This window comes from Hyla sarda, chromosome 7, assembly GCF_029499605.1.
Source record: "Hyla sarda isolate aHylSar1 chromosome 7, aHylSar1.hap1, whole genome shotgun sequence".
Taxonomy (NCBI): Eukaryota; Metazoa; Chordata; class Amphibia; order Anura; family Hylidae; genus Hyla; species Hyla sarda.
In genome coordinates, this window is record NC_079195.1 from 91,740,386 (window position 1) to 91,767,828 (window position 27,443).

The 27,443-nt window shown below is 40.0% G+C and overlaps 1 protein-coding gene across 1 annotated transcript in view; it reads left to right on the plus strand.

The window, feature by feature from the left end:
* Window positions 1-27,443, plus strand: part of PCDH15 (protocadherin related 15) — a 1,516,206-nt gene that overhangs the window by 1,163,220 nt on the left and 325,543 nt on the right. Inside the window, exons 24-25 of the mRNA XM_056530010.1 lie at window positions 4,460-4,600; window positions 26,210-26,322. Of these exons, the coding sequence (XP_056385985.1) occupies window positions 4,460-4,600; window positions 26,210-26,322 (254 nt within the window). The remainder of the gene's footprint in view (window positions 1-4,459; window positions 4,601-26,209; window positions 26,323-27,443) is intronic.

The window sequence follows — 27,443 nt, forward strand, 5'->3', positions numbered from 1 at the left end:
CATGAGGCAGTGGGGGAAGGTGCAGGCCCCCTCTTCGTCTAATGACAACCGCTGCAGACGGTCAGCAAGTTCTTGGAAAGTCGGACTGCGACTGCCACAACTTTCCGTTTTTTCGGCGCCATTTTGCCAACTTCACCACGTGGAACACTGCTCTCCGCCATGTCTGTACTCTCCGGCTTTCTGTGCAGACTGAACAGATCGCTGTGCAGGGCGTCCTTTGTAGTGCGCTTCCCCAAAATGGCTGCCGGCAGGAAGGACGTTATCGGTGCAGCCCTGACTTCCGGTCCCTCCAGAGACGACTCCTGCATCTCCAAGTTCCCTTTCGGCTGTGTCACAGCAACTTGGCAGCCACGGGCTTTCTTTGCGCGCTTTTCCGGCAGCAGTTCGTCTCCGCCTGACCCGACCGGAACAGAGCATCGCAGCATGAACTCATTGCGCAGTTTACACATCTTAGTTGTAGATGAATTTTCTCCTCCCCCCTTACTTTTCTCGTGGCCCCCTTGTATTGCGCACCACAAGCACCGCTCCCGTACACAGCAACACGGTTTATAGCACATGAATAAAGTTCGTTTTCTGGGGGGGAGTACACTTTCACTAGTGGCGACTGTAGTAGGCACACACCCGAATAGTGTAGTCAGGGTTTTGCTTTAGTATATCAGGGGTTATGGTGAACCCTATAGTTCGTGACGCCAGGCTGAGGGCTAGTATGCTGAGGTAATTCTCCGGCCTATCGCCGCCCTTCCAAGTAACGATAGGTGCATGCAAATAATAACTGAATGTCCACAAGGTAGCTGAACTTGAACTTGGATAAACTTTACTCAAAGGCTTGCGGTACATCCAATGAACAGTAACAGTCTTATCAATACAGTCTCTACACACTTCAGTGACTGACAGTGGTTGCGGACCTTGAATAGTAATACAAGTCTCTGAATTTAGGGTAATTTGCGAAGATCCGTCCAGACCTAGGGGATAGATAAGGTCCGGTGATCTTGCAGAGTGCTTAGGGATTGATACGATTCTGAATAGATCAGCCTTTGCCGCGAGGCTCGGGCCTAACTCACTGTGGAAGATAGCTGCGCAGATCCTGCTCACTTGACAACCCGGGAACAAGAGTGATGCTTACTGCTTGGCTGCGCAGGAACAAGAGAGAGAATCATGGCCGCCGTTCCCTTATATGGGCGGGGTTATTTTGATTGGTCCAAATATCTGCCACTCACCGTCACAAAGCATGGTGGGTGCAATACGTCACAGGGACCTCCAAAGGTCCTTAAGCAAAAAACCATAGAGTTTACCTGATCACGTGACCCACAGGTCCTGCTACGCTCCGGACAGGTAATTAACTAGTTATATACATTAGTACTATTATATTTACGTAAATCCTGAATAAACTATTAGTTTAATGACTATCTAGATGAGAGGTGACCAGGGGCAGACCAGACAAAAATCACCCGACATCCTAGGGACTCTGGCTATGGGGACCTATATACACAGGTACCGGATAGGATGCGGTACCAGGACACCACATATATATATATATATATATATATATATATATAAAATTATATTTTGAATTCATTACAATCCCCCCTTAAAATGGCTATTTTACTTTCTTTCCCTAACATGTAGTCCTGCCTTATCTCTCTAGTCGCTATAGCTACCATTTTCTTGTAGGACTGGACATTTTGTTCTATGGAATGTTGTTTCCATTCCCCTGAGCTATATATGTCCTTAATTTCAAACCTTTTCTGGTGACCTTGGGTAGTCACTCCAAACCACCAACCAAGGACATACCGTATTTTTCGCCGTATAAGACGCACTTTTTCTTCCCCAAAACTGGGGGGAAAAAGTCGGTGCGTCTTATACGGCGAATACACCCCTATCGCGGGTGTCCCTGTGGCCATCAACGGCCGGGACCCGCGGCTAATACAGGACATCACCGATTGTGGTGATGCCCTGCATTAACCCTTCAGACGCGGCGATCAAAGCTGACCGCCGCGTCTGAAGGGAAAGTGACACTAACCCGGCTGTTCAGTCGGGCTGTTCGGGACCGCCGCGATTTCACCGCTGCGGTCCCGAACAGCCCGACTGAATAGCCAGGTTAGTGCTTACAGGACACGGGGGGGGGACCTTACCTGCCTCCTCGGTGTCTTCTCTGTTCAGGGATCCCCTGTATGCCGGCGCTCTCCTTCCTCGTCATCACGTCGTCACGTACATGCATCGGCGTGCGTAACGACGTGATGGCGGCGACGGAGAGCGAGGATACCTGGCCGGCAGCAGAGACGTTCCAGAGCAATGGGGACACGGCGACAGCGATGGAGCGACATCCAGGGCAGCGGTGACTGGTCCGGAGCGGCGGGGACACGTGAGTATTACCTCCTATGCAGTGGTCTTCAATCTGCGGACCTCCAGATGTTGCAAAACTACAACTCCCAGGCATGCTGGGAGTTGTAGTTTTGCAACATCTGGAGGCCCGCAGGTTGAAGACCACTATTGGGTTCAAAATCTTTATTTTTTTAGATTTTGCCCCTAAAAATTGGGTGCGTCTTATACGCCGGTGCATCCTATAGGACGAAAAATACGGTAAGTCCCTGCATCACTGGGGACTGAATTCTGAATGGTTAGTGTGAGCCGCATACCAGGCCCTGTTTTAACCAACTTCATGCAGTCTAACAATGGTCTGCCTTGCTTGTCCTTGCTGTCTGTAGCTGTGGACTGTTTGGGTTTGTAACCCCATGAGGGTCCAGAATTCGTGACCACTGCGGTCACCAGTGACACACACATATCCTTCCCCATATGCTTCATGATACCACTTCCATTCATTGGCTCCCCTTGGGCAAGCTAATATTGCACATGTGTCGAAGACATATGTGGCTACAGTAGGATTTACTGAATTAAACCAGAACTGTACTCGTCCCCTTCTTATAGTTATGGCTATCTCTGGGCCGCCTAGTGCCATTGATATTAGACAAAGGATAAGTATGATCTTCATGATTGGGTTGGACTGGTTCCTTTGTCTTCTGGGTTTAGCACCTTCTTGGAGTGGGAGGCGTGGACCCAGGTGTTATTCCCTTCCACCTTGACTGAAGTGGACGTGGTCAACAGAACTTGGAATGGACCATCAAATCTGTGCTCAAGAGGGTTCTTTTTCACTAGTACCCAATCATCAGGCAATAGCTTGTGAGTACCAGCAGCTTCTTCAGGATCTGGAATAGAAGAAAACACTCGGGCATGTATGTTAGTCAACTCCCTTGATATTGCGGTCACATAATTAGTTAGGGCATCAGATTGTACTTGTAACTGCTGAGGAAAGTAACACCCTAATCTAGGGACGGTGCCAAACAAAATCTCATAGGGGATAGGGAATGCCCTCCTCTAGGGGTGCATCTGATGCTATAGAGGGGCAAGGTAGACCAGTTTCTTGGGACATTTTCAACATTCGGGCTTTTAGGGTAAATTAAATTAAATTACATAAAAATCTGCCACATCTAGACGTGGCAGTGATTCTAATAGCGATGCCTGTAATCTGCATGTCATACTGAATAACAGTTTTATTTTACTAACACAGCACACTCACTATGCATGTTAGGACAAGACAAAGTGTTCTACACCCCTATTGGGCCTCTCTGTAGGCCACAAATATCCATTTTTAATAGCGTTTCTCCACAAATAAATTGGGACTGAACCAAATTTTTTTAGAAAATTCGTCGAATCGGACAAATAGAATTTTAAAAAAATTCGCTCATCTCTAGATATCATAGCAGATAATCTCTATTTCGATGCTGAGTTCAGGAAAACTGTCATTAAAAAATAAAACCTAGAGATGAAGAAAACCGGTGAAAATACCAGATGCAAGTTATCTTTCTATGCTAACTTTTATGTTCATAAAAAATTATACTATAAGGTGGGGCAGGGTATGGATGGGTAACAATCCTTCTAGATGATTATCCAGAGGCTTAGCTTTGGAAATAACACTTCTTATATTTCTTATACCAGGGAAAATATCAGCAACATAAAATAGTGCAGGCTGTAAAAGAGCCCAACAGAGACTATAGGATCAATAAAGATATTGTAACTAGAAGAAACAAGATAGTGTAATCAAGTAAACTATCGAAAACAGAACAATGAGTCAGTCATATGTGAAAAACGCTTTTATTAATTGTTTTTCTTTTGTTTGTTTTTATCGTCTTATTTAAGCTTTGCTTTTTTTCTAGTATATTTATAGATATTGATTTTCATTGTATTTTTCTTCTTGGTTTCACTTAATGTATCATAACTTTTATCTACTTTACTGTTATTTATTTTTATCTTGTTTATCAGTCATTCACATGAAACTGCTAATATTATTCTGAGCCCTCATTGATCTCATTTAGTCATGTCATAATGTAAACACTGCTGTTTATTGAATTTAGATATCAGACATTTATAGCAACATTTTTTTTTCTATTTGTGTTTCTCTTAGGGCACGGCTGCAAGTCATGTCAGATACAAGGTGGATGTGTCCCAGTTTCCATATAGTGCTAGTATATTTGATGTAGAAGAGAACTCTGGTCGTGTTGTAACAAGGGTTAATCTTAATGAAGACCCTAGCACAATATTCAGGGTAAGTTTTTTTAAACATTTTTTTTTATCTCTTACTAGATTTTTAGCCACTATCATTTTATTTCATGTTATTAATCTTCAGGTTCTACTATCCATTCCGATTATTCTATATTTACTGTATATTGTATTTTAAGGTATGTTAAAGGGGTTATCCAGAAAATGAAAAACAGAGCTAATTTCTTTCAAAAACCACTCCCCATCTGTCTACAGGTTGGGTGTGCTTCTGCAGCTCAGTTAGATTGAAGTGAGTGGAACCATGTTGTAATACCACAAACAACAACCTGGGGACAGACGTGGAGCTGATTTTTTTTTATAGAAATTAGCTCTGTTTTTCTATCCCTTGATAATCCTTGACAAGAAAAGACTAAATAACTTGTTCGTTCACTGTTTTAGGTCAGTTGTAAAGAATGGCTAAGGTTGATTGCAGTGGAATAGCTAGGGCTGGGGGGTTTGGAAATGTATTTAGGTAATAGGTGCATCGGGCAACAAGCCACTCTGCCTTGATCAAAGTATTAAAGGGAGAACTAGGGTACATAACATCTTATCCCCTATCCACAGGATAGGGGATAAGTGTCTGATTGTGAGAGGGTCCAACCACTTAGATCCCTGCAATCTCTTTGTTTGAGAACACAGGCTCTCCTCTCACTCAGAGCTGCCGTGACAGACAGGCCCCACCCATGAATCTCTATGGGAAAGAGATACTGCGCTCGTGTACCTCCGGCTCCCCCATAGAGATACATGGAGGGAGCATGTTGACCTTCTTCGGGGGGTGGTCGACAGTAATCAGGCATAGAGCGGAGGTTGCTCCATGAATGGAATGTCAGGGCGCTGAGCAGATCTCAGTGGGGCCCAATGGTTATACAACCCGCAATCAGATACTTATCCCCCATCCTGTGGAGACGGGATAAGATGCAATGTACCGGAGTTCCCCTTTAAAGAAAAAGGACTGGCAGGGAACTATTTGCTCTAGAACAGTTTTGAAATATCTTAAAAAAAACCTTTAAGGTGAATAATTGTTCAGCCATCAGACATTAGTCTCGATTTTCTCATATGCTGTAACTAAATGTACATGCTATGGTAAGGGTAGGGGAGCTTTCAATAAGCAACTCCAGTTCTGTTTATCTCCAAGAAGAACAGTAAAATTTGCCAAGGTAAGAGTCTGCCAAGCATCACAATCACAGTCATTAGATTGATTATAGATTTTGGCTACGTGTGGTCTACTAACATACACTGATAAACTATAACATTAAAGCCACATGCTTAATATTGCGTGGCATACATCCAATTCTCCCAAAGGGGATTCCAAGGGTTAATAATCTGAAGATTTCCAATTCCTGTCTGGGCTTTTGCCCTTCTGGGACTAAATTCCGAAACAAGGGAACCTAAAATATTTGAAAACTCCTCTTTATGAAATCATTGCTAAAATCTTAACATAAGTGTATGAGACTCAGAAAATATGATGTGTGTTAAAAACACAGCCTTGGATCAGCTGTGGAGTTTGAACTCCTATTTGTTATTCACATGGTTGATCAAATAGCTCCCAGTCGGGAGGCTACTACATATTCTCCATTATGGAGCTTCCTAACTTTTCCAACACATTGATCCATCCAAAGGCTGTTTAACACACATCATATTTTTTTAGTTGCATACACTTTTGTAAAGAATTTAGCAATCATTTAATAAAGAGGAGTTTTTTTTTAATATTTGGTGTTCCCTAGTTTAGGAATTTAGTCCCAGAAGGGCGTAAGCCCGGACGGGAATTGGAAATCTTTAATATTGCGTAGGATCCATTTACACTCCCAAAACAGCTCTGACTTGTCAAGTCTATGCCTTAAAGTGCAAGTTCCAAATTTCAGGCTTGCATGATCTTCAGCTCCAACGTGGGAAGACACAGTCAACAAGGTAAGCTGAGGAAACCTGCCATGTGCGCAGAGCTTTGCTGATCATAGTAGGGTTATCTCTGATTGTACTGCCCAGCCTGATCTGCATCTTCCCACACTTAAAGGGGTACTCTGCTGGAAAACTTTAAACTTTTTTTTTTAAATCAACTGGTGCCAGAAAGCTTAATAGATTTGTAAATTACTTCTATTAAAAAATCTTAATCTTTCCAGTACTTCTCAGCTGCTGAATGCTCCAGAGGAAGTTGTGTAGTTCTTTTCTGTCTGACCACAGTGCTCTCTGCTGACACCTCTGTCCATTTTAGAAACTGTCCAGAGTAGGAGCAAATCCCTATGGCAAACCTCTCCTGCTCTGGAAAGTTCCTGACATGGACAGAGGTGTCAGCAGAGAGCACTGTGCTCAGACAGAAAGGAAATTCAAAAAGAAAAGAACTTCCTCTGTAGAATACAGCAGCTGATGAGTACTGGAAGGAATAAGACTTTTAAAATCTTTCTGGCACCAGTTGATTTAAAAAGAAAATATTTTCCAGCGGAGTACCCCTTTAAAGAGCTACGCCAGTAGAAAACATTTTCAAATCAGAAAAAAAGTTAAACAGATTTGTAAATTAATTAAACAATCTTAATCCTTCCAGTACTTATCAGCTGCTGTATGCTACAGAGGAAGTTGAGAAGTTCTTTTCAGTCTGACCACAATGCTCTCTGCTGCCACCTCTGACCAAGTTAGGAACTGTCCAAAGCAGGACATGTTTGCTATGGAGATTTTCTCCGACTCTGGACAGTTCCTCACATGCACAGAGGTGTCAGCAGTGAGCACTGTGGTCAGACTGAAAAGAACAACTCAGCTTCCACTGGAAGTATTGAAGGATTAAGATTTTTTATTAGGAGTAATTTAAAAAAAATCTGTTTAAGATACCCCTTTAAGCTATAGATTGCGTGGGCCTGAACCTTTGAAATGTGCTTAAACAGAACCTTCAAATTGATTTTGTTGTATCCTACATCAAGACATAAGCCTCCATATTCTTTGAGATCTCTAATAAAGATGAGCGAACCAAACCCGTAGAACCCGAGTTTCGTTGGAACTTTACTAAATGGTTTGATTTAGCAAAAACCCTGGTGCTTTGGTTTGGCAGCACCTGATAAAATAGCATCATCCACATGGCAGAAAGTATCACATGATCTCAGGGAGTCCCATGAAGCCTTTCAAACAGCTCTCCCAGCCAATCAGGAGGCAGTATATAGGTGATTTCAAAGCCACTATAAAAGCCTATGCACATAGCTTTAACAGCCACTTTAGAGATAGTAGATAGTAGATTTTTGGTGAAGACTCTGTGAGGGACACTAAGCAGTGAACAACATAGATAAGAGTAGGGCATATATATATATATATATATATATATATATATATATATATATATATTATACAAAAAAAGAGGATTGCAGCAGCACACATTGGTCATAAAATTGAGGCTCTTAGCGCACTTTTTGATCAAAACGTGTCCCCCATCCACCACGGGGAGGGGGCCTCATTTAGGATGGGACCCTAGCACAAATTCTGAGCCTAACGCTCAACTATCCACTCACCTCTGCTGGGCATATAGCCTCTGACTGGGTGACATGCTGGATCCATTTAAAACTCCACCTGTGAAAAAGGGGGAGGGTTGCACAGCTAAAGAGGGTGCCATTTCCCCCTGAATTGTACATACAAGAAAAAAGAAAGATAGCCAGCACAACAACCTAATACACGGGTGCACACTGCCAGGGCAGATACACAGTATACAAAAAAAGAGGATTGCAGCAGCACACATTGGTCCAAAAATTGATGCTCTTAGCGCACTTTTTGATCGAAACGTGTCCCCCATCCACCACGGGGAGGTGGCCTTATTTAGGATGGGAACCTAGCACAAATTCTGAGCCTAACGCTAAACTATCCACTCACTAGTGTTGCTCACGAATATTCGCAATTCGAATATTATTCGCGAATATCGCATATTCGCGAATTCGCGAATATAGCGCTATATATTCGTAATTACGAATATTCGTTTTTTTTTTTTTTTCTCTTCACAGTACACATCACAGTGATCATCCCTCTCTGCTTCCAGCTTGTGTGGTGTAAAGAAGGCTCTAATACTACTGTGAGAGACTGGTGTGCGAAAATTCGCATATGCGAAAATTCGCATATGCTAATTTTCGTATATGCGAATTTTCGCATATGCTAATTTTGTATGGACTAATATTCACATATGTTAATTTTCGTATACGCGAATTTTGCATATGCGAAAATAAAACGAGAATATAACGAATATGCGAATATTCGCGAATATATGACGAATATTCGTCCATATATTCGCGAATATTCGCGAATTCGAATATGGCCTATGCCGCTCAACACTACCACTCACCTCTGCTGTGCATATAGCCTCTGACTGGGTGACATGCTGGATCCATTGTGTTTTAAAGTTAGTTATTTTTGCTTCTGTTTTGCTTATGTGCGACATATTTATCACACATTTACAGATTTATAAAATTGGCAAATATAAGCAAAAAACAAATCCCTTTAGAACACCATTTGGATAATGTCTCCTCTTCTCTATGACTTTTTAAAAGTGCTCCCCAAAGGCAGTTGTGTAAGGCAGGTCTGGGGCTGGTGTGGATTTGCAGTGTTTTGGATGGGCTTGCAACTTGAAGTGAGGCATTCACACTTGATAGATCCATTACCACTGCAAGTTGAGAACTGAAATTGACTTTTGTAAGATTGTTTGTAGTTTTTTTGGTTACTTTGTAAAGTTGAAAAAAAATGTGCTTTGGCGCACATGCAACATTTAAAGCAAATATAAGTAAGAAAAAAAAAAGCTCTAAGGACAATAATATATTGAATGCTGACTTCCAAAGGGCGGTGGGTGATTTGCGGCACTGACCAGGAGAAGACACGTTCATTAAGTAAAAAGGATTTATTTAAATGCAACGCGTTTTACCGCGCTTGCGCAGCTTCCTCAGGCAGATGCCTGAGGGAGCCATGCAAGCGCGGTGAAACTCGTTGCATTTGAATAAATCCTTTTTACTTACCGGATGTGTCTTCTCCTGGTCAGCGCCGCAAATCACCCACCGCCCTTTGGAAGTCAGCATTCACTATATCCTTCAAGGTTGGGGAGGCTGCAGACCGGGTCTACTTTTCACACCAATCACTTTGAACCTTACAGAGGCGTGTTTACGCTATGGAGCGCTCTTCTATCTTGTTTCACTAAGGACAATGATGACTTCCCCCCTTAGTGTTTCTGTCCCCCTTCTTGTTTTGGCTTAAAATACTGATGCAAAATACTGACCAAAATGCAAAAGTGTGAGCAAGGACTAACGTATTATGTAACTTCCTGTTGTATGGAAAAAATTGCAGCAATTGCACAACTTCCTAGGAATATATAGTGCCATAGAAGAGAAAATGAAGCATTACGCAGGTCTGATGAAAATCAAAAGGCTGTGCTTGGCATTAACTTGTTGGCCTGTTAGGCTATGTTCACATGTCAGAATTTCCACATTGAAATCCACATAGAAATTCGGCATGTGTTTCCAGCCTATTCTGCAGTCCCATTCACACAGCTACATTTTGGCTGCGGATGTTCCACTGCAAAAATTCTGCATTCTGCAAAAATATAAGCCATGTGTTATATTTTTGTGGAATTTGGCTGCGGAAGCCCATTGAAGTCATAAAATCCGATAAATGCGGATTTGGTGCAAATTTTGGGCAGTATTTGCACAGTCTTCGCACGGATTCCGTGCAAAATGTAAGATTTTAATTATGTACAGGCACTGAATTCTGCATATGATTGAAAGATACAGAATTCTGGCCGAATTAATGAGGCCGTGGAATTTATGCATCTATGCAGAATTTTTGCTGTCTGAATATAGCCTTAGAATAAGAAATGCTCTATGCAGCCTCTCTTCACGCATGTTGGGGCCTTCCCTTTACTGGTTTCCCAGTTTTTTTATTTATGATGTATGATATATGATGATGGATGGTGATATAATGAAGTTGAATATATGTGAAGTGATTCATAAGTACAGAATTACTCTACACATTGATAAATATGCACGTACCCAAGCACTCTACTGTATAGCATATAGAAAGCAGGAGATGGTTCTGCTTGTCTGCACTTGTGCCTCACATCTTTGTTTACTCCAGCACAGGTTACAACCCATTGTTCTGCAATGCATTAAGTTGTTTAGATGTGAAAATAAGTACCGTATGTTGTCATATTTGGCTTTGATGGATAGAATCACCTTTATAAAAAAAACATTTTTCTGCTTCATTTAAAATCTCTTTTTTACAACAAATACTAAAAGCACACATTTAACAGAATAGCCTACAATGAAGAACTACTTGATTTTATAATGTAAAAAAAAAATAATGATTCTAAAAATGACGGCATGCATCTGGTTTGTTAAGTCCATTTTTTTGGACATAAGGATACTGTGTAAAATGAAGCATACTTTGTTACATTTGTAAGTATACAAAGACCCTTTTTATATTAAATATGTTCATGTCTGTTTTTTATTCCTACCTGACCTTTGTGATGGACAAAGTTATCCTTTTTTATGAAAATGTACAGAAATTTACATTACAAAGGGTCACTTTTTATTATTTTCCTGGTGGATTACTTTATTCATATAGTAGAAAGTCCTCTCTACAAAGGTATGTCGATAACAATGCTGGTATCAATCACTGGAATCTTATGGAATGTCATAAGACATTCCCTTCACACTAAGTAGTTTATGAATACACATTCCTTCATGGATCCCATTACTTTTATTTATATTTTAAAAAATAAATTTTATCTTAAAGGGGTATTCCAGGAAAAACATATATATATATATATATATATATATATATATATATATATATATATATATATATATATATATATATATATATCTCAACTGGCTCCAGAAAGTTACACAGATTTGCAAATTACTTCTGTTAAAAAATCTTAATCCTTTCAATAATTATCAGCTGCTGAAGTTGAGTTGTTCTTTTCTGTCTGGCAACAGTGCTCTTTGCTGACATCTCTGCTTTTCTCAGGAACTGCATAGAGTAGAAGAGGTTTGCTATGGGGATTTGCCTCTACTCTGGACAGTTCCTGAGACAGGTGTCATCAGAGAGCACTTAGACAGAAAATAACAACTCAACTTCAGCAGCTCATAAGTACTGAAATGATTAAGATTTTTTGATTGAAGTAATTTCCAAATCTGTTTTACATATATATATATATATATATATATATATATATATATATTTATTTTTATTTTTTATTTTTTCCCTGGATAACCCCTTTAAGTTTCAGTCCAGGATTTTTTAGTATAGCTTAGGGTCTTGCAACTTATGCATACATTCAAGTGTTATAACGTCTAAAGGCTGATATTGTCCTTTATAGGATTTTTGAACTCTAGTCCACCCTTGCTGGCTTCTACCGCATACACAAGAACAAATTTAGAGGGGGGCACATATGTGCATGGCTCTTTCTCTGGTAGAAGTTTTTTTTAATTTTTTTTAACAAATTAAACAAATCTTTATTTGTAAATAATACTAAGAAAAAATACGATCTGTGCAGCTCACAGTGTCGGGCGTGCAAGGTTAACTGAATATTCTCACTAACAGATAATAAATATAACAAATCTTTTGGAAGGGACAGGGTTTCAGTCCTCAGCACACTCCTATATAAAAATAATATTGGACAGATGTTTGTTATCTCAGAGAAAAGGAAAAGAGTATAGTTGTTAGACATGTGCAATTCGGTTCGAATGTCTAAATTAACGAATTTTACCGTTTTCGTGCATTCGGACCGAACCGAATGCATGAAAACATATTTTGAACATTCCCGAATAGCCACGATAATACGAATAGCAAAGTAACGAATACATTCGTTATTTCCCAACCATACTGCTGTAAATAACGAATGCATTCGTTATCTGTAAACGAACGTGAAGAATTCATTCTGATAACAAATATAATAAAAAGGATATAGATAGTTTGATTTTTCGGATACATTCGGTATTCGGGTACATTCGGTAAATCTTTTTATTCTTTTTTTGGACTTAGCGATCCTAACAAATTATGGAGATACCTTTTTTATAAAAATTTCGTAGGGTATCATAAAAAAATCATAATAAAAAAGATACAGTGGTGATGGAAAAAATTGTATCTAACGAAATGTATCTTTTTTATTATGAAATGTTTATTCATTTTTAAACAGGGATCAATTTATGTGAGCGGGTAAAGCACTAAAAATGTAGCCGACAATAATGAAAATGTAGTGTGTGCTTGTTTTTCACTTTTTTTAAAAACATTTTTTAGGTAGTACTACTACTCCCAGCATGGAACACACTCTTCCATGATGGGAGTAGTAGTTACCTGTACTAATTGACAGATTGCAGGGGTCCCTTGCGATCATCTTGTATAATGTATAGATGCGCCGGCTGCTCTTCTATGGTCCCCTGCACTCACGTATATATACACATATTCATATTTCCCGCAGAGCTGTGATTGGCCAGATGGTTCCAGCCAATCACAGCTCTCTGTGAGAAATAGGAATATGTGTATATATACGGCCGTGCAGGGGACCATAGAAGAGCGGCCGCCGCATTCATACATTATACTGGAGGATCGCAGCGGCTGTCAGGAGTGATACCTGCAGTGATCTTTCCTTTACTACAAGTACTAATACTCCCAACATGGAGCACACTCTGCTCCATGCTGGGAACTGTAGTACCTGTATTAATAGACAGATCGCAGCGGTTACACTCGCTGCCATATGTCTATTAATGCAGGTACTACAGCTCCCAGCATGGAGCAGAGTGTGCTCCATGTTGGGAGTATTAGTACCTGCAGTAAGGGACAGATCCCAGGGATGTCACTCCTCCTGACACCCGCTGCGATCCTCCTTATGTGAATGTCGGGATCAGCTGTTCTCAGGGCTACAGAGCCAGGAGAACAGCTGACGCTGAGCCGTAGGTATACATCGTATATCTACTGCCCAGCAAGAACTTACAGTGAGCTTGCAATGTGTATACAGTATACACATTGCTGGCTCACTTAACCCCTTGCTGAGCTGTGCGCTATGCGCAAGCCCAGCAAGGGAAGAGTTAACTTACACTGCTGGACAGTGTAGGTTAACCCTTTGGGCGGTACACACTATATACAGCTATCTATAGATAGCTGTATACAGTGTATACAGAAGAGGAAGTCCAGCTTACTTCCCTCGAGTCCCGGGCGGGGTTCGTGTAGCTCCGCCCCCCCTAGTGATGACGTCATTAGGGGGCGGAGCTACAGAAGGGAACAAGGCTAATTAATCTGAAGCTCTGTTCACATTGTACGTTTTGTATAATGTGAACAGACCCTTCTGGCAGTGTCCACCCAGACAGGGAGACTCCAGCTGTTGCTAAACTACAACTCCCAGCATGCCCAGACAGCCAAAGGCTGTCTGGGCATGCTGGGAGTTATAGTTTTGCACCAATTGGTGGCTCCCTGTTTGGGTAGACATTGCATCATGGGTGCTCTCCCCAGTGGACAGCACCAAAAATGTCATAACCAATTTTTTGTGTTTTTTTCTTCTCGTTTCAGATCCGTGTATGCAGAGGATTACTGCCGATTCAATGGATTACGGCGGATTATTTATTTTTTCCTTTAATAAAATGGTTAACGAGGGCTGTGGGGGAGTGTTTTTTTAAATAAAATAATTTTTCCAATGTGTTGTGTTTTTTTTTTTTTATTGAATTTTCAAGGTTAGTAGTGGACGCTGTCTTATTGACGGAATCCATTACTAGGCCAGGGCTTAGTGCTAGCCCCAAAAACAGCTAGCGCTAACCCCCAATTATTACCCCGGTACCCACCGCCACAGGGGTGCCGGGAAGAGCCGGTACCAACAGGCCCGGAGCGTCAAAATGGCGCTCCTGGGCCTAGGCGGTAACAGGCTGGCGTTATTTAGGCTGGGGAGGGCCAGTAACAATGGTCCTCGCCCACCCTGGTAACGTCAGGCTGTTGCTGTTTGGTTGGTATCTGGCTGAGAATGAAAATACGGGGAACCCTATGCGTTTTATTTATTTATTTAAATTTAAAAAAAAACGCATAGGGTTCCCCGTATTTTCATTCTCAGCAAAATACCAACCAAACAGCAACAGCCTGACGTTACCAGGGTGGGTGAGGACCATTGTTACTGGCCCTCCCCAGCCTAAATAATGCCAGCCTGTTACCGCCTAGGTCCAGGAGCGCCATTTTTGACGCTCCGGGCCTGTTGGTACCGGCTCTTCCCGGCACCCCTGTGGCGGTGGGTACCGGGGTAATAATTGGGGGTTAGCGCTAGCTGTTTTTGGGGCTAGCACTAAGCCCTGGCCTAGTAATGGATTCCGTCAATAAGACAGCTTCCGCTACTAACCCTGAAAATTCAATAAAAATTTAAAAAAAACACAACACATTGGAAAAATTATTTTATTTAAAAAACACTCCCCCACAGCCCTCGTTAACCATTTTATTAAAGGGAAAAAAATAATCCGCTGTAATCCATCGAATCCGCAGTAATCCTCTGCATACACGGATCTGAAACGAGAAGAAAAAAAAACACAAAAAATTGGTTATGACATTTTTGGCGCTGTCCGCTGGGGAGAGCACCCATGATGCAATGTCTACCCAAACAGGGAGCCACCAATTGGTGCAAAACTACAACTCCCAGCATGCCCAGACAGCCTTTGGCTGTCTGGGCATGCTGGGAGTTGTAGTTTAGCAACAGCTGGAGTCTCCCTGTCTGGGTAGACACTGCCAGAAGGGTCTGTTCACATTATACAAAACGTACAATGTGAACAGAGCTTCAGATAAATTAGCCTTGTTCCCTTCTGTAGCTCCGCCCCCTAATGAGACGTCATCACTAGGGGGCGGGGCTACACGAACTCGGCCCGGGACTCGAGGGAAGTAAGCTGGACTTCGTCTTCTGTATACACTGTATACAGCTATCTATAGATAGCTGTATAAAGTGTATACCGCACAAAGGGTTAACCTACACTGTCCAGCAGTGTAAGTTAACTCTTCCCTTGCTGGGCTTGCGCATAGCGCACAGCTCAGCAAGGGGTTAAGTGAGCCAGCAATGTGTATACTGTATACACATTGCAAGCTCACTGTAAGTTCTTGCTGGGCAGTAGATATACGATGTATACCTACGGCTCAGCGTCAGCTGTTCTCCTGGCTCTGTAGCCCTGAGAACAGCTGATCCCGACATTCACATCAGGAGGATCGCAGCGGGTGTCAGGAGGAGTGACATCCCTGGGATCTGTCCCTTACTGCAGGTACTAATACTCCCAACATGGAGCACACTCTGCTCCATGCTGGGAGCTGTAGTACCTGCATTAATAGACATATCGCAGCGAGTGTAACTTCTGACACCCGCTGCGATCTGTCTATTAATACAGGTACTACAGCTCCCAGCATGGAGCAGAGTGTACTCCATGTTGGGAGTGGTAGTACTTGTAGTAAAGCGAAGATCACTGCGGGTATCACTCCTGACAGCCGCTGCGATCCTCCAGTATAATGTATGAATGCGGCGGCCGCTCTTCTATGGTCCCTGCACGGCCGTATATATACACATATTCCTATTTCTCACAGAGAGCTGTGATTGGCTGGAACCATCTGGCCAATCACAGCTCTGCGGGAAATATGAATATGTGTACATATACGTGAGTGCAGGGGACCATAGAAGAGCGGCCGCCCCATTCATACATTATACAAGAGGATCGCAAGGGACCCCTGCGATCTGTCAATTAGTACAGGTAACTACTACTCCCATCATGGAAGAGTGTGTTCCATGCTGGGAGTAGTAGTACTACCTAAAAAATGTTTTAAAAAAAAGTGAAAAACACGCACACACTACATTTTCATTATTGTCGGCTACATTTTTAGTGCTTTACCCGCTCACATAAATTGATCCCTGTTTAAAAATGAATAAACATTTCATAATAAAAAAGATACATTTCGTTAGATACAATTTTTTTCATCACCACTGTATCTTTTTTATTATGATTTTTTTATGATACCCTGCGAAATTTTAATAAAAAAGGTATCTCCATTATTTATTAGGATCGCTAAAGTCCAAAAAAAGACTAAAGATTTACCGAATGTACCCGAATACCGAATGTATCCGAAAAAACAACACGAATACCCGAATACCGAATGTATCCAAAAAATCTAAACCGAAAATATTGCCGAACCGAAATTTTTTTCCAAAACGAAAAAACGAAACGAAATTAAACGAAAATTTTTCTACTGCACAAGTCTAATAGTTGTATATTAAACAGCAATTCTTTATTATAAAATGTTTAAATAGGTAAATAGGATAGATATTTTCATGCACTTACCGCAGGGCCCTGCGGAAGTGCTTTGTGAAAGTTCTTACAATATTATTAGATACCGTGTATACATATATATATATTCCCAAGTATAGCCAATAAAAAAAATATAAAATACATAAAATAATATAATATAATATAATAAAAATTGCAAGGAATAACGTAGATAGTGATTGTTAATTATTCCAATATTGCTAGAATGACTTCTGGAAACAATAAATCCTGAAAAAATATCCTGATAAATGAATAGTATATTTGTGGTTATCCATAGCAACCACCTATGAAGTCAATCTTATTACCAAACGAAACTCATTAATCCTGTAAATTAAATTCTTAAAAAAGAAAAAGTTCTGCAAAGAAAAATCTTGTATGTGAAAAGTCCTATATATGGAAAATCCTGTGTATGACAAAGTCCTAATATATAACAAATCCTGCAAAAGTCCTACAACAGATTTCTGCAAGATCCTAATAGGTCCTCCACCTGTTAAATAAATAGCACAGTTCATGCAGCTTTAAGTAGCGCTCCGTATTGTGCTCCGTAGGTTGTAAATATGTTGGTGCCTGAAATATAAAAAGTTGTTGGCACGTTTGTGCTACTCACTACTCCTGCGATACCGGTCTGCAGGTTTGTTCAGCTCAAGCTGGGATGGTGTTGGTATACCGTACTCACCAGCGAGCTCCGGAGTAGGTGAGCGGCAGCAGGCGTTCTCGTCAGCGTGTGCTTTCGGCGGCGTCTGACGTCAGCTGATCGGATATGGAGCACAGGTCAGCTAATCGGGTAAGGAGCGCTCACTTTCAAATGGCTTTTTCTTTGCCACAATTATTTCAAATAAAGAGTTCTCTGTGGAGGTGCAATGCAGTACTCTGTTGCAATGTCCAAAGTAGGCTGTTATCAGCTAATGCAGGTATTCAAATGGGACAGTCATCCTTGGAAAATCTTAAGGAACAAAGTCCACGTATTTCTCACAATGTGAACAGAGGTCAATATGCTCCGGTATCTGTATAATTTCACCAAACGCATTTCGGGGTATTTTTAAAAGATTATATAACCCCTTCTTCAGTGGTGCATGTCTGAAAAAGCCATTTGAAAGTGAACGCTCCTTACCCGATCAGCTGACCCGTGCTCCATTTCCGATCAGCTGACCTGCCATCAGCTGATCGCTGACCGTCAGACGCCGCCGAAAGCACACTCTGACGAGAACGCCTGCTGCCGCTCAACTACACCGGAGCTCGCTGGTGAGTACGGTATACCAACACCACCCCAGCTTGAGCTGAACAAACCCGCAGACCGGTATCGTAGGAGTGGTGAGTGGCACAAACGTGCTGACAACTTTTTACATTTCAGGCACCAACATATTTACAACGAACGGAGCACAATACGGAGCGCTACTTAAAGCTGCATGAACTGTGCTATTTATTTAACAGGTGGAGGACCTATTAGGGTCTTGCAGAAATCTGTTGCAGGACTTTTTCTTTTTGCAGGATTTGTTATATATTAGGACTTTTTCATACACAGGAGTTTACATATATAGGACTTTTCACATACAAGATTTTTCTTTGCAGGACTTTTTCTTTTATAAGAATTTAATTTACAGGATTAATGAGTTTCGTTTGGTAATAAGATTGACTTCATAGGTGGTTGCTACGGACAACCACAAAGATACTATTCATTTATCAGGATATTTTTTTCAGGATTTATTGTTTCCAGAACTCATTCTAGCAATATTGGAATAATTAACAATCACTATCCACGTTATTCCTTGCAATTTTTTTATTATATTATTTTATGTACTTTATATTTTTTATTGGCTATACTTGGGAATATATCTGTATACACTGTATCTAATAATATTGTAAGAACTTTCACAAAGCACTTCCGCAGGGCCCTGCGGTAAGTGCATGAAAATACCTATCCTATTTACTTTTAAACATTTTATAAATAAAATAATTGTTTAATATACAACTATACTCTTTCCTTTTCTCTGAAATAACAAACATCCGTCCAATATTATTTTTATATAGGAGTGTGCTGAGGACTGAAACCCTGTCCCTTCCAAAAGATTTGTAAATAATTTAAAAATCTTAATCCTTCCGGTACCTATCAGCTTCTGTAAACTACAGAGGAAGTTCTTTTCATTTGAATTTATTTTCTGTCTGAACACAGTGCTCTCTACTGACACCTCTGTCCATGTCACAGGAACTGTCCAGAGCAGGAGAGGTTTGCTATGAGAATTTGCTCCTGCTCTGGACAGTTCCTGGCATGGATGGAGGTGTCAACAGAGAGCACTGTGGTCAGACAAAAAACAAATTCAAAAAGAAACTAACCTTCTTTGGAGCACACAGCAGCTGATAAGCACTTAAAGGATTAAGATTTTTAAAAATAATTAATTTACAAACCTGTTTAACTTTCTGGCACCAGTTGATTAAAAATGTTTTTAAGGGTATTCTGTTTAAATACAGTCATCTACAAGATTATTTGAAAGCATTAACACAGGTTTTCTGAATTAGGAAAGTATAGCTGCTCTCTTCCAAAAGCAGTGTCATACCTGTCAACAGGTTGTGTATGGTATTGCAGCTCAGCACCACTTATTTCAACTGAGCTGAGTTTTCACACCTGATGTAACCCAAAGATACGTATAGTATAGAAAGCACAATCACTACAATATGAGCGTGCTCAGCAACATCAATTAGAAAAGGGGTGCTGCTATACGTATCAAATGTAATACAGTATCCAAAAAGAAAAAGAAACACGCAAAACAGCGCACACCCATAAATATCAAAAAGTACTCTTTATTAATACATAAATCAAAAAGACAGACAAGGTTATTAAAAACATTTAAAACAGGCCTAAAGCAGCCAAAGCACAAAACAGGGTGAACCCCCCTCAACAAAGGAACCCCACCCAGGGCACCTGCCTATTACAGTACATCAATATCGTCACTATGTCACACAAATAAGCTACCGCATAGCACTATATTCATAACAACAGCCCATATACAACCTGTATTCTCATGTAGCAAGTAATGATGAAGTGACACAGGACGGTTAGTGGAGGTGTTACCAGGCAAATGCCCCCCTAAAGACCCCACGCGTTCCGTTGCCCGTCGGCAACTTCCTCAGTGGTGTTGTGCTTCTATTTCCTTACATCTGTCTTATATATATATTCCATAATCAACTTAATTACAAAGGTCTGTTTGACCAGAAGGAGATACCTGTGAGTCTCTGTGGTTTCATGTCCGAACGCTGCCGCTCGATTCTACTTCCGGGTCTCCTACCCGAGCCCTGTCGCTCGCTTGTACTTCCGGATCACACTCCTAGCTCCACATATCATCCACGCATGCACACTCCATACTACAGACTTCCGGATCACATCCGTAGCTCCAAACACCATCCGCGCATGCGCACTCCATACTGCAGACGTCATTACTTGCGCAGTGAGCTCCAGAATACACTCCGTCATTCATTCATTCTCGGGCTACGTCCTGACATACCCCTATGTGCATCACTTGTGGCTGTGCGCTCCAACACCACGGCCATAAGCCAATCCATCCATCCCCCTCACCATGAACCATAGTCTTTCACAATAACGGTCCCTCAATACCATGTATTTCAATAAGCCGATCTTATATTATTCACATGGACATAAAAATACACATAGAGGACTTTATAGATAAATTTAAGATCATTATCTTAAACTAGTAAAAAATATACAAAATAGATAGCATACCATATAAACTCTGTATAATACAGCCAATTTTGGTAAAACCTATATATCTCTCATGGGGGACCATCCATAGATGTACATCACATAGTCCATATTTAACACGACAAGTTTATACCTCATGAGGGACCATCCATAAATATACATCACATAATCCATATTTAGCATACAAGTTTAGACCCTATATAAAGAGGGCCAGCTAATACCCCACACATCAGTATAAGAAATGGTTATTATTATTGATATCCAGCGTACAAGGGTAGCAACCCACGTGAGCACACATATAAACATAACCATGAACATATATATAGAATGTCCTGTCACCTAATCCACCCATGTGCACATCAGAACACACCTACATATTTCTAAAATAAATAAACAATAATAAAATAAAGTATATTATATAAATAATAAATCATTGGGTAGCAATATATATATGTATCCATATCCCTAAATAATTTCATAAAGTATTCCCTAGATGAACTCATCATAATACATCAAAGTGATCACAACTCCCACTGAGTATAAATTAACATAAATACAAAATCACAAAAATTGCATATAGTGTTAAAAAGCAATAAAAATAATAAATATAAATATAAACTAAAGCAATTTTTATATTATAATCATATACAATTTGTGTGTCATTATTATTATATTTCTTCAATAGGAACCATTTGGTTGTTATTTCAAATGTTGCCATGCTCAGTACAGGCATAGCCATAATGAAAAGTATGCACTGCAGAGCCCATAGGATAGGGCCCAGTGCATTTGTATAACCCAGATGAGGTACCTATTTTCTCTCATATAGTACAATAGAGTACATGGTTAGGCCAAGTGGAGCACACCCCCACATATCCCAATAAATACCCCAACATATATCAAGCCACATTACTTCATCATTCCAAACCACGTGTACACATCATACATACAGTACCACACAGTTATTCTTCATCTTCTACCTACTAGACCACAGGTATCTCCTTCAAACTCAGTGTATTGTCAAATAGCTACATTTTATTGAACAGACTAATTATTTATAATCAAGTAATCAAAGATTAAATGTCAAATACATATGTAATATACATAGTGCGGCATAGCCCCCACCAACTCACTTCACCCCACTATATTTCTGGTGGTTCTTTCTTTGGAGGGCATAGACAATTCCAAAAGCAAGACCTATCATCCATGATGTCCTGTGTCCCCCATCAATATGGGCACATTCCGCGTTATTCCCAGACATAGCGTATCTTAGTGTTCCCCATCAGTATGAGCACATTCCACATCGCTTCTAAACATAACATATCCTAGGGAGTCCAATTCTCCTCCGTGGCCAGGATCGTATCTCATAAAGTCGGATATCCTCTGATAGCATTTAGATGTCCTCATCACTCCAGTTACTTCAAACTCTCCAATCCTTATCTGCCTCAATATATAGATGTTTACACGAACAGGTAATCTAAAAACATCAATGTAGTATAAATTGTTAGAATTAAAAAAAAAAAAATATATACCAACAATTCCGAATATCCTTTAAATTAAATGAGTATTCCAGTTAAAAAACATTTTTTATATCAACTGGCTCCAAAAGGTTAAACAGATTTGTAAATTACTTGTATAAAAAAAATCTTAATCCTTCCAGTACTTATCAGCTGCTGAAGTTGAGTTGTTATTTCTGTCTGACAGCAATGCTCTCTGTTGACAGAGGCAAATCCCCATAGCAAACCTCTCTGGTCTGTTCCAGAGACAGACAGAGGTGTCAGCAGAGAGCACTGTTGACAGACAGAAAAGAACAACTCAACTTCAGCAGCTGATAAGTACCCATTTAACTCATTGCAAAAGTGATTGTACTATTCCATTGGATAAGGGTCATACCTTGTATATTGCTCCACTATAGATGAATTGGATAACATAATACAGCATGATAATGCTCTGTGTGACAGCAGCTCTACTACTGAATTTCTTTTTTGTCTTGACCACAGTGCTCTCTGCTGACACCTGATGCCCATATAAGGAACTGTCCAGAGCAGGAGAAAATCCCCATAGCAACCTATGCTGCTCTGGACAGTTCCTGATACGGGTGTCAGGTGTCTGCAGAGAGCACTGTGTCAGACATAAAATACATTAATAAGAAAATAACTTCCTGTGTATCATACAGCAGCTGATAAGTACTGGAAGGATTAAAGGGGACTCCGGTGGAAAACTTTATTTTATTTTATGTTTTAATCAACTGGTGCCAGAAAGTTAAACAGATTTGTAAATGACTTTTAATTAAAAAAAAAAATCTTAATCCTTCCAGTACTTATTAGCTGCTGAATACTACAGAGGAAATTATTTTCTTTTTGGAACACAGTGCTCTCTACTGACATCACAAGCACAGTGCTCTCTGCTGACATCTCTGTCCATTTTAGGAACTGTCCAGAGCAGCATATGTTTGCTATGGGGATTTTCTCCTACTCTGGACAGTTCTTAAAATGGACAGAGATGTCAGCACAGAGCACTGTGCTTGTGATGTCAGCAGAGAACTCTGTGTTCCAAAAAGAAAATAATTTCCTCTGTAGTATTCAGCAGCTAAAAATTTACCGGAAGGATTGAGATTTTTTAATAAAAGTAATTTACAAATCTGTTTAACTTTCTGTCACCAGTTGATTTAAAATAAAATGTTTCCTACTGGAGTACCCCTTTAAACCTCTATAAGCATACATGCTTTAAAAGCCTATAACCTGCATCATCAGCCAACCACCAAATGTTAGACTAATGTATAGTGGGGGAAAAAAAGAAAAAGAGAGCAATAAAATAATTGACATCTAAATGATCTTACCAGACATTTCTAATGCATAATGTCCTATAAGAAAAGAATCTCATAGAGATTGATTGGAAGCTATTGTTCCTACTTTGTCTTGAATAACAAAGATGTATTTTGTGAATGGCATATCTTCTGCAGAGGTTAAATGAAAGGTGAACACTGATTGGATTTGTGATCAAGAAAACATATATTGAGAAAACCCTTCATTAATCTTTAATGCTTTAATCCATTTGTAGATAAAACTGAAGAGTCTTTTATATTCCATTTATTATAGCATAATTAAAGTAAATTTAACTGGGAATACCCCTTTAATAGATTGATTATTCAGTGCAGTGACGTGTGGTGAAACAATGGGGAGAAAAGCATGAGGTTTAGTGCAACAATATCCGCCTCAGTCTTAGTAGCATAAACATGACCTTGTTTTGTATAAGAAAGTGCTACTTTGTGGATATGAAGGAATAATCAACTACTGGATGTAAATTATGAGAGGTATGAAGAGGAGGCACCATAGATGCCTTGCTCAAGTTTAGATTTGCTTCTGATTTCAACCTCCTTCACCTTATTTACTCATGTAGTATCCCTAAAATTGACATAATATTTTATGGGGTTGTTTGATGAAAAAGGGTCTGATTTAATGTTTTTCTTTCTCATACATCTTCTTTAACTGTGCAAATCAAACATAGAGCCCGAATTCAGTCAGAATTTTGTTAAAAGTTTGATTTCGGCTAGAACTGGAACTTCAGGCATTTTGGTTTGGAACAACGTCCTTAAATAACATCAGCAACATGGCAAAAAGGGAGAAAGGATCACATGACCTCAGGAAATCCACTAATGTCTATCAATTAGTTCTCCTGGCCAATCAGCATATCAATACCAATCAGTATAAGGGTCATGTCAAAGCCATTATAAAAGCCTATGCACATAGCTACAGCAGCCATTTTAGAGATAGCAGGTATTAGGTGAAGATCTCTGTGAGGGACACTTAGAAGTGAATCACATGACCTCAACAAATCCACTAATGTATCTCAATTAGTTCTCCTGGCCAATCAGCATATCAATACCAATCAGTATAATGGTCATGTGAAATCCATTATAAAAGCCTATGCACATAGCTACAGCAGCCATTTTAGAGATAGCAGGTATTAGGTGAAGATCTCTATGAGGGACACTAAGTAGTGAATAACACAAGTAGAAGTAGGGACATACATATATAATTGTAATAAAGTAGCACTGCAGAGAGTGTTCTGCATCTTTTCTTTTTTACCAATTATAAAAAGCAGCATACATGTTTTTTTTGTCACGTTTGTGCACTTTCTAGGATGCCAATCTTGTTGCTATGCCCCAATATGGGAATCATTTCTCACAGCTTGTAAAAAAACATTGATTCTTCACTTTTCAGGCAACAAAAAAACCTTTTTGGTACTCCCAAAAGAATCCACAAGTTCAGTGTGTTATTATTCAACCTGTTAATTATCACTAGGTGCCATCCATTTACCCAAAGCTATACATGTTGTCATGACTTAACTTTTGACAGCCATCACGCCCCGCCCCTTCCATAGACATGAATGGAGGGGGTGTAGTGTGATGTCCCGGCCACTGCCTCCCAAACTCAGCATTCTAAACATAATTATCAGAACGTCAGGTATCTGCACGGAGATTGTGGGGGGTCCCAATGGCAGGGCCCCGCAATCAGACATCTTATCCACTATTCTATGGATAGGGGATAAGTTGTCTAGTAATGGAATATCCCTTTAATATTCCTAGAGGTGCCTGTAATATGGACAATGATTTATCTTTACTAGATAAATGGTCAAATAGTACTCTTAGTATTGGAAGTTCAGAATTGAAGGATTGAGAAGGATTTAGAGGCAGTGATTTCAGAGAGCTTCAGTGTGGCTAGTGTGAAAAGCTACTGACAGGTAGACTGTGATCTCCCAATATAGGTCTCTAAAGAGGCCACATCTGTAATACAATTTTCATTCTGGAGACTTCATCAACAGAAAGACATTCGTTAAAATAGAGCAAGTCCAAAGAAGGGCTTCAAAAATAGTGGAAGGTCAAACACAAAACGCCCCCCCTTCAACGAGATTGACAGCCTGGACACGACCCGCGTCATTGCTCTGCTTCTACTGCTTAGGGATCAGAGCTGTGCTGAGGTCAGTCACACTGAGGGGCATGATTACAATTCAGTAGATGGGACTAGATATAGTTTCCCGCCCAGGGGACTACGTATGGGACCGGTGGAGGACACTTTTAAACTATATATCCTCACCATCCCTGTGGACAGGAATGTCTCTCAGGCAAGGAAGAAGATTTTGCTATAAATAATGCATTGCCACTTTTATATATGGTAAAATCTAATGACAGGTTACCTTTTAAAAGCATTTTTACTCTTTAGCAGCAGGTGAATTTAAGCATGCCCAGACAAACGTATGTTTATCCTAAGATAGAAATAGGTAGAGTAGGACAGAGTTTCTGCTTACATTCATCTAAATTCTATGATTGGTAACCTAGAATTCTAAAGCTTTGATCTTTCATATTCTTTAAAATGTACTGCTCTTAAGTCATTACAATTCTCATTAAACCTAATTTGCCAGAATATTACTTTGAGTACTTTTTGTTTGGCCAAATCACTGAGCATAATGTATTTCCTGGAGTTATAAGATCGTCGTACCTGGTATATAGGGCAAATAGATTTATTCTTAGCTCTAAAACCTGCATATTACCAGAAGAACCATATTTATAGTTATAATAAAGGATCTAGTTTTGCAATGATGTCCTTAATCTGTTTCTCTGTCTTCTCTGTAGCTGGTTGTGATAGCTTATGATGATGGCGACCCTGTGAAATCTAATAGCACAATGGTAGTAATAACAGTTCTGCAGCCATCTGTAATCCCAAGGTTCACGCAAGAAGAATACAGGTAACATAACTTTTCAAACTATAGATGAAATGAATAGTTAAATTAGAAAGGACTATGTACAATGTGTATTACTTCTGTGTGTATTTTTTTATTCCGTAACAATTAAATACACTTGTTTTATTGACATACCATGGATATATGGAGTATGTTTGGACCCTATTACACAGAATAATTATTGGCTGAACATTCTAATATTGCTCGGTGTAATAGGCCCAGTAATCAGCCAGTGAACAAGCAAAGACTTTTTGTCAGCTGATCACATCAAGCAGTCATTCTTCATTGGACACACATACCCTCATGTAATACGGACAGAGGTGTCAGCAGAGAGCTCTGTGGTCAGACAGAAAAGAACAACTCAATTTTCTCTGTAGTATACAGCACCTCATAAGTATTGGAAGGATTAAAATTAATAGAAGTAATTTACAAATCTGTTTAACTTTCTGGAGCCAGTTGATATGAAAAAAATAGTTTTCCACCGGAGTACCCCTTAAAATGAGAGCCAATCTACTAGATTGACAGAACTTGTATTGTGCATGGTTTTGCCTAAGCATTACCAATGTTAGTCTTTTATGCTAAAGGTAATGGCAAAAAGTAAGAAAATCTAGTTTAACTTGAAACTTAAATGTGCAAATTTTATTGTGTACTCATTTATTAATATAAGGGTTTAAAAAAAGTTCTAAAAAAAAGGGTAACAAAAAAGTTTGCAATTGAATTATCTATCACAATAGTGGTGTCTAAAGCCTCCATCAGGAAGGTACTGAACTGAGCAAATAATAACTAGCATAAATGACCAAAGGCTGTATCAGAAGGGGCAAAAAAGGCATTGATCAGGGTGCACAAACATTTATTGGACAATTCCCAACTGCAAGGTGGCAAACCTATGAATAGATGTGATAGCCACAGCTGCACTAAGTCTGGCTATAGGGTCCTAGTTTTGAGCTGTGAGGCCCTTGCACATTTTCTCACAGACTACCCTTCTTCTTATTCTTCCCCATCCTGCACTCAAATATAGACTCTACTGACTGACTCTGACTTCCTCTTAAAACATGGCTAGGCTAGATTAAGGTTCACCTTCTTGTTAGAAGGTTTTCACAGTTTTTTTGAGTGTGTAGCCCTTTCAG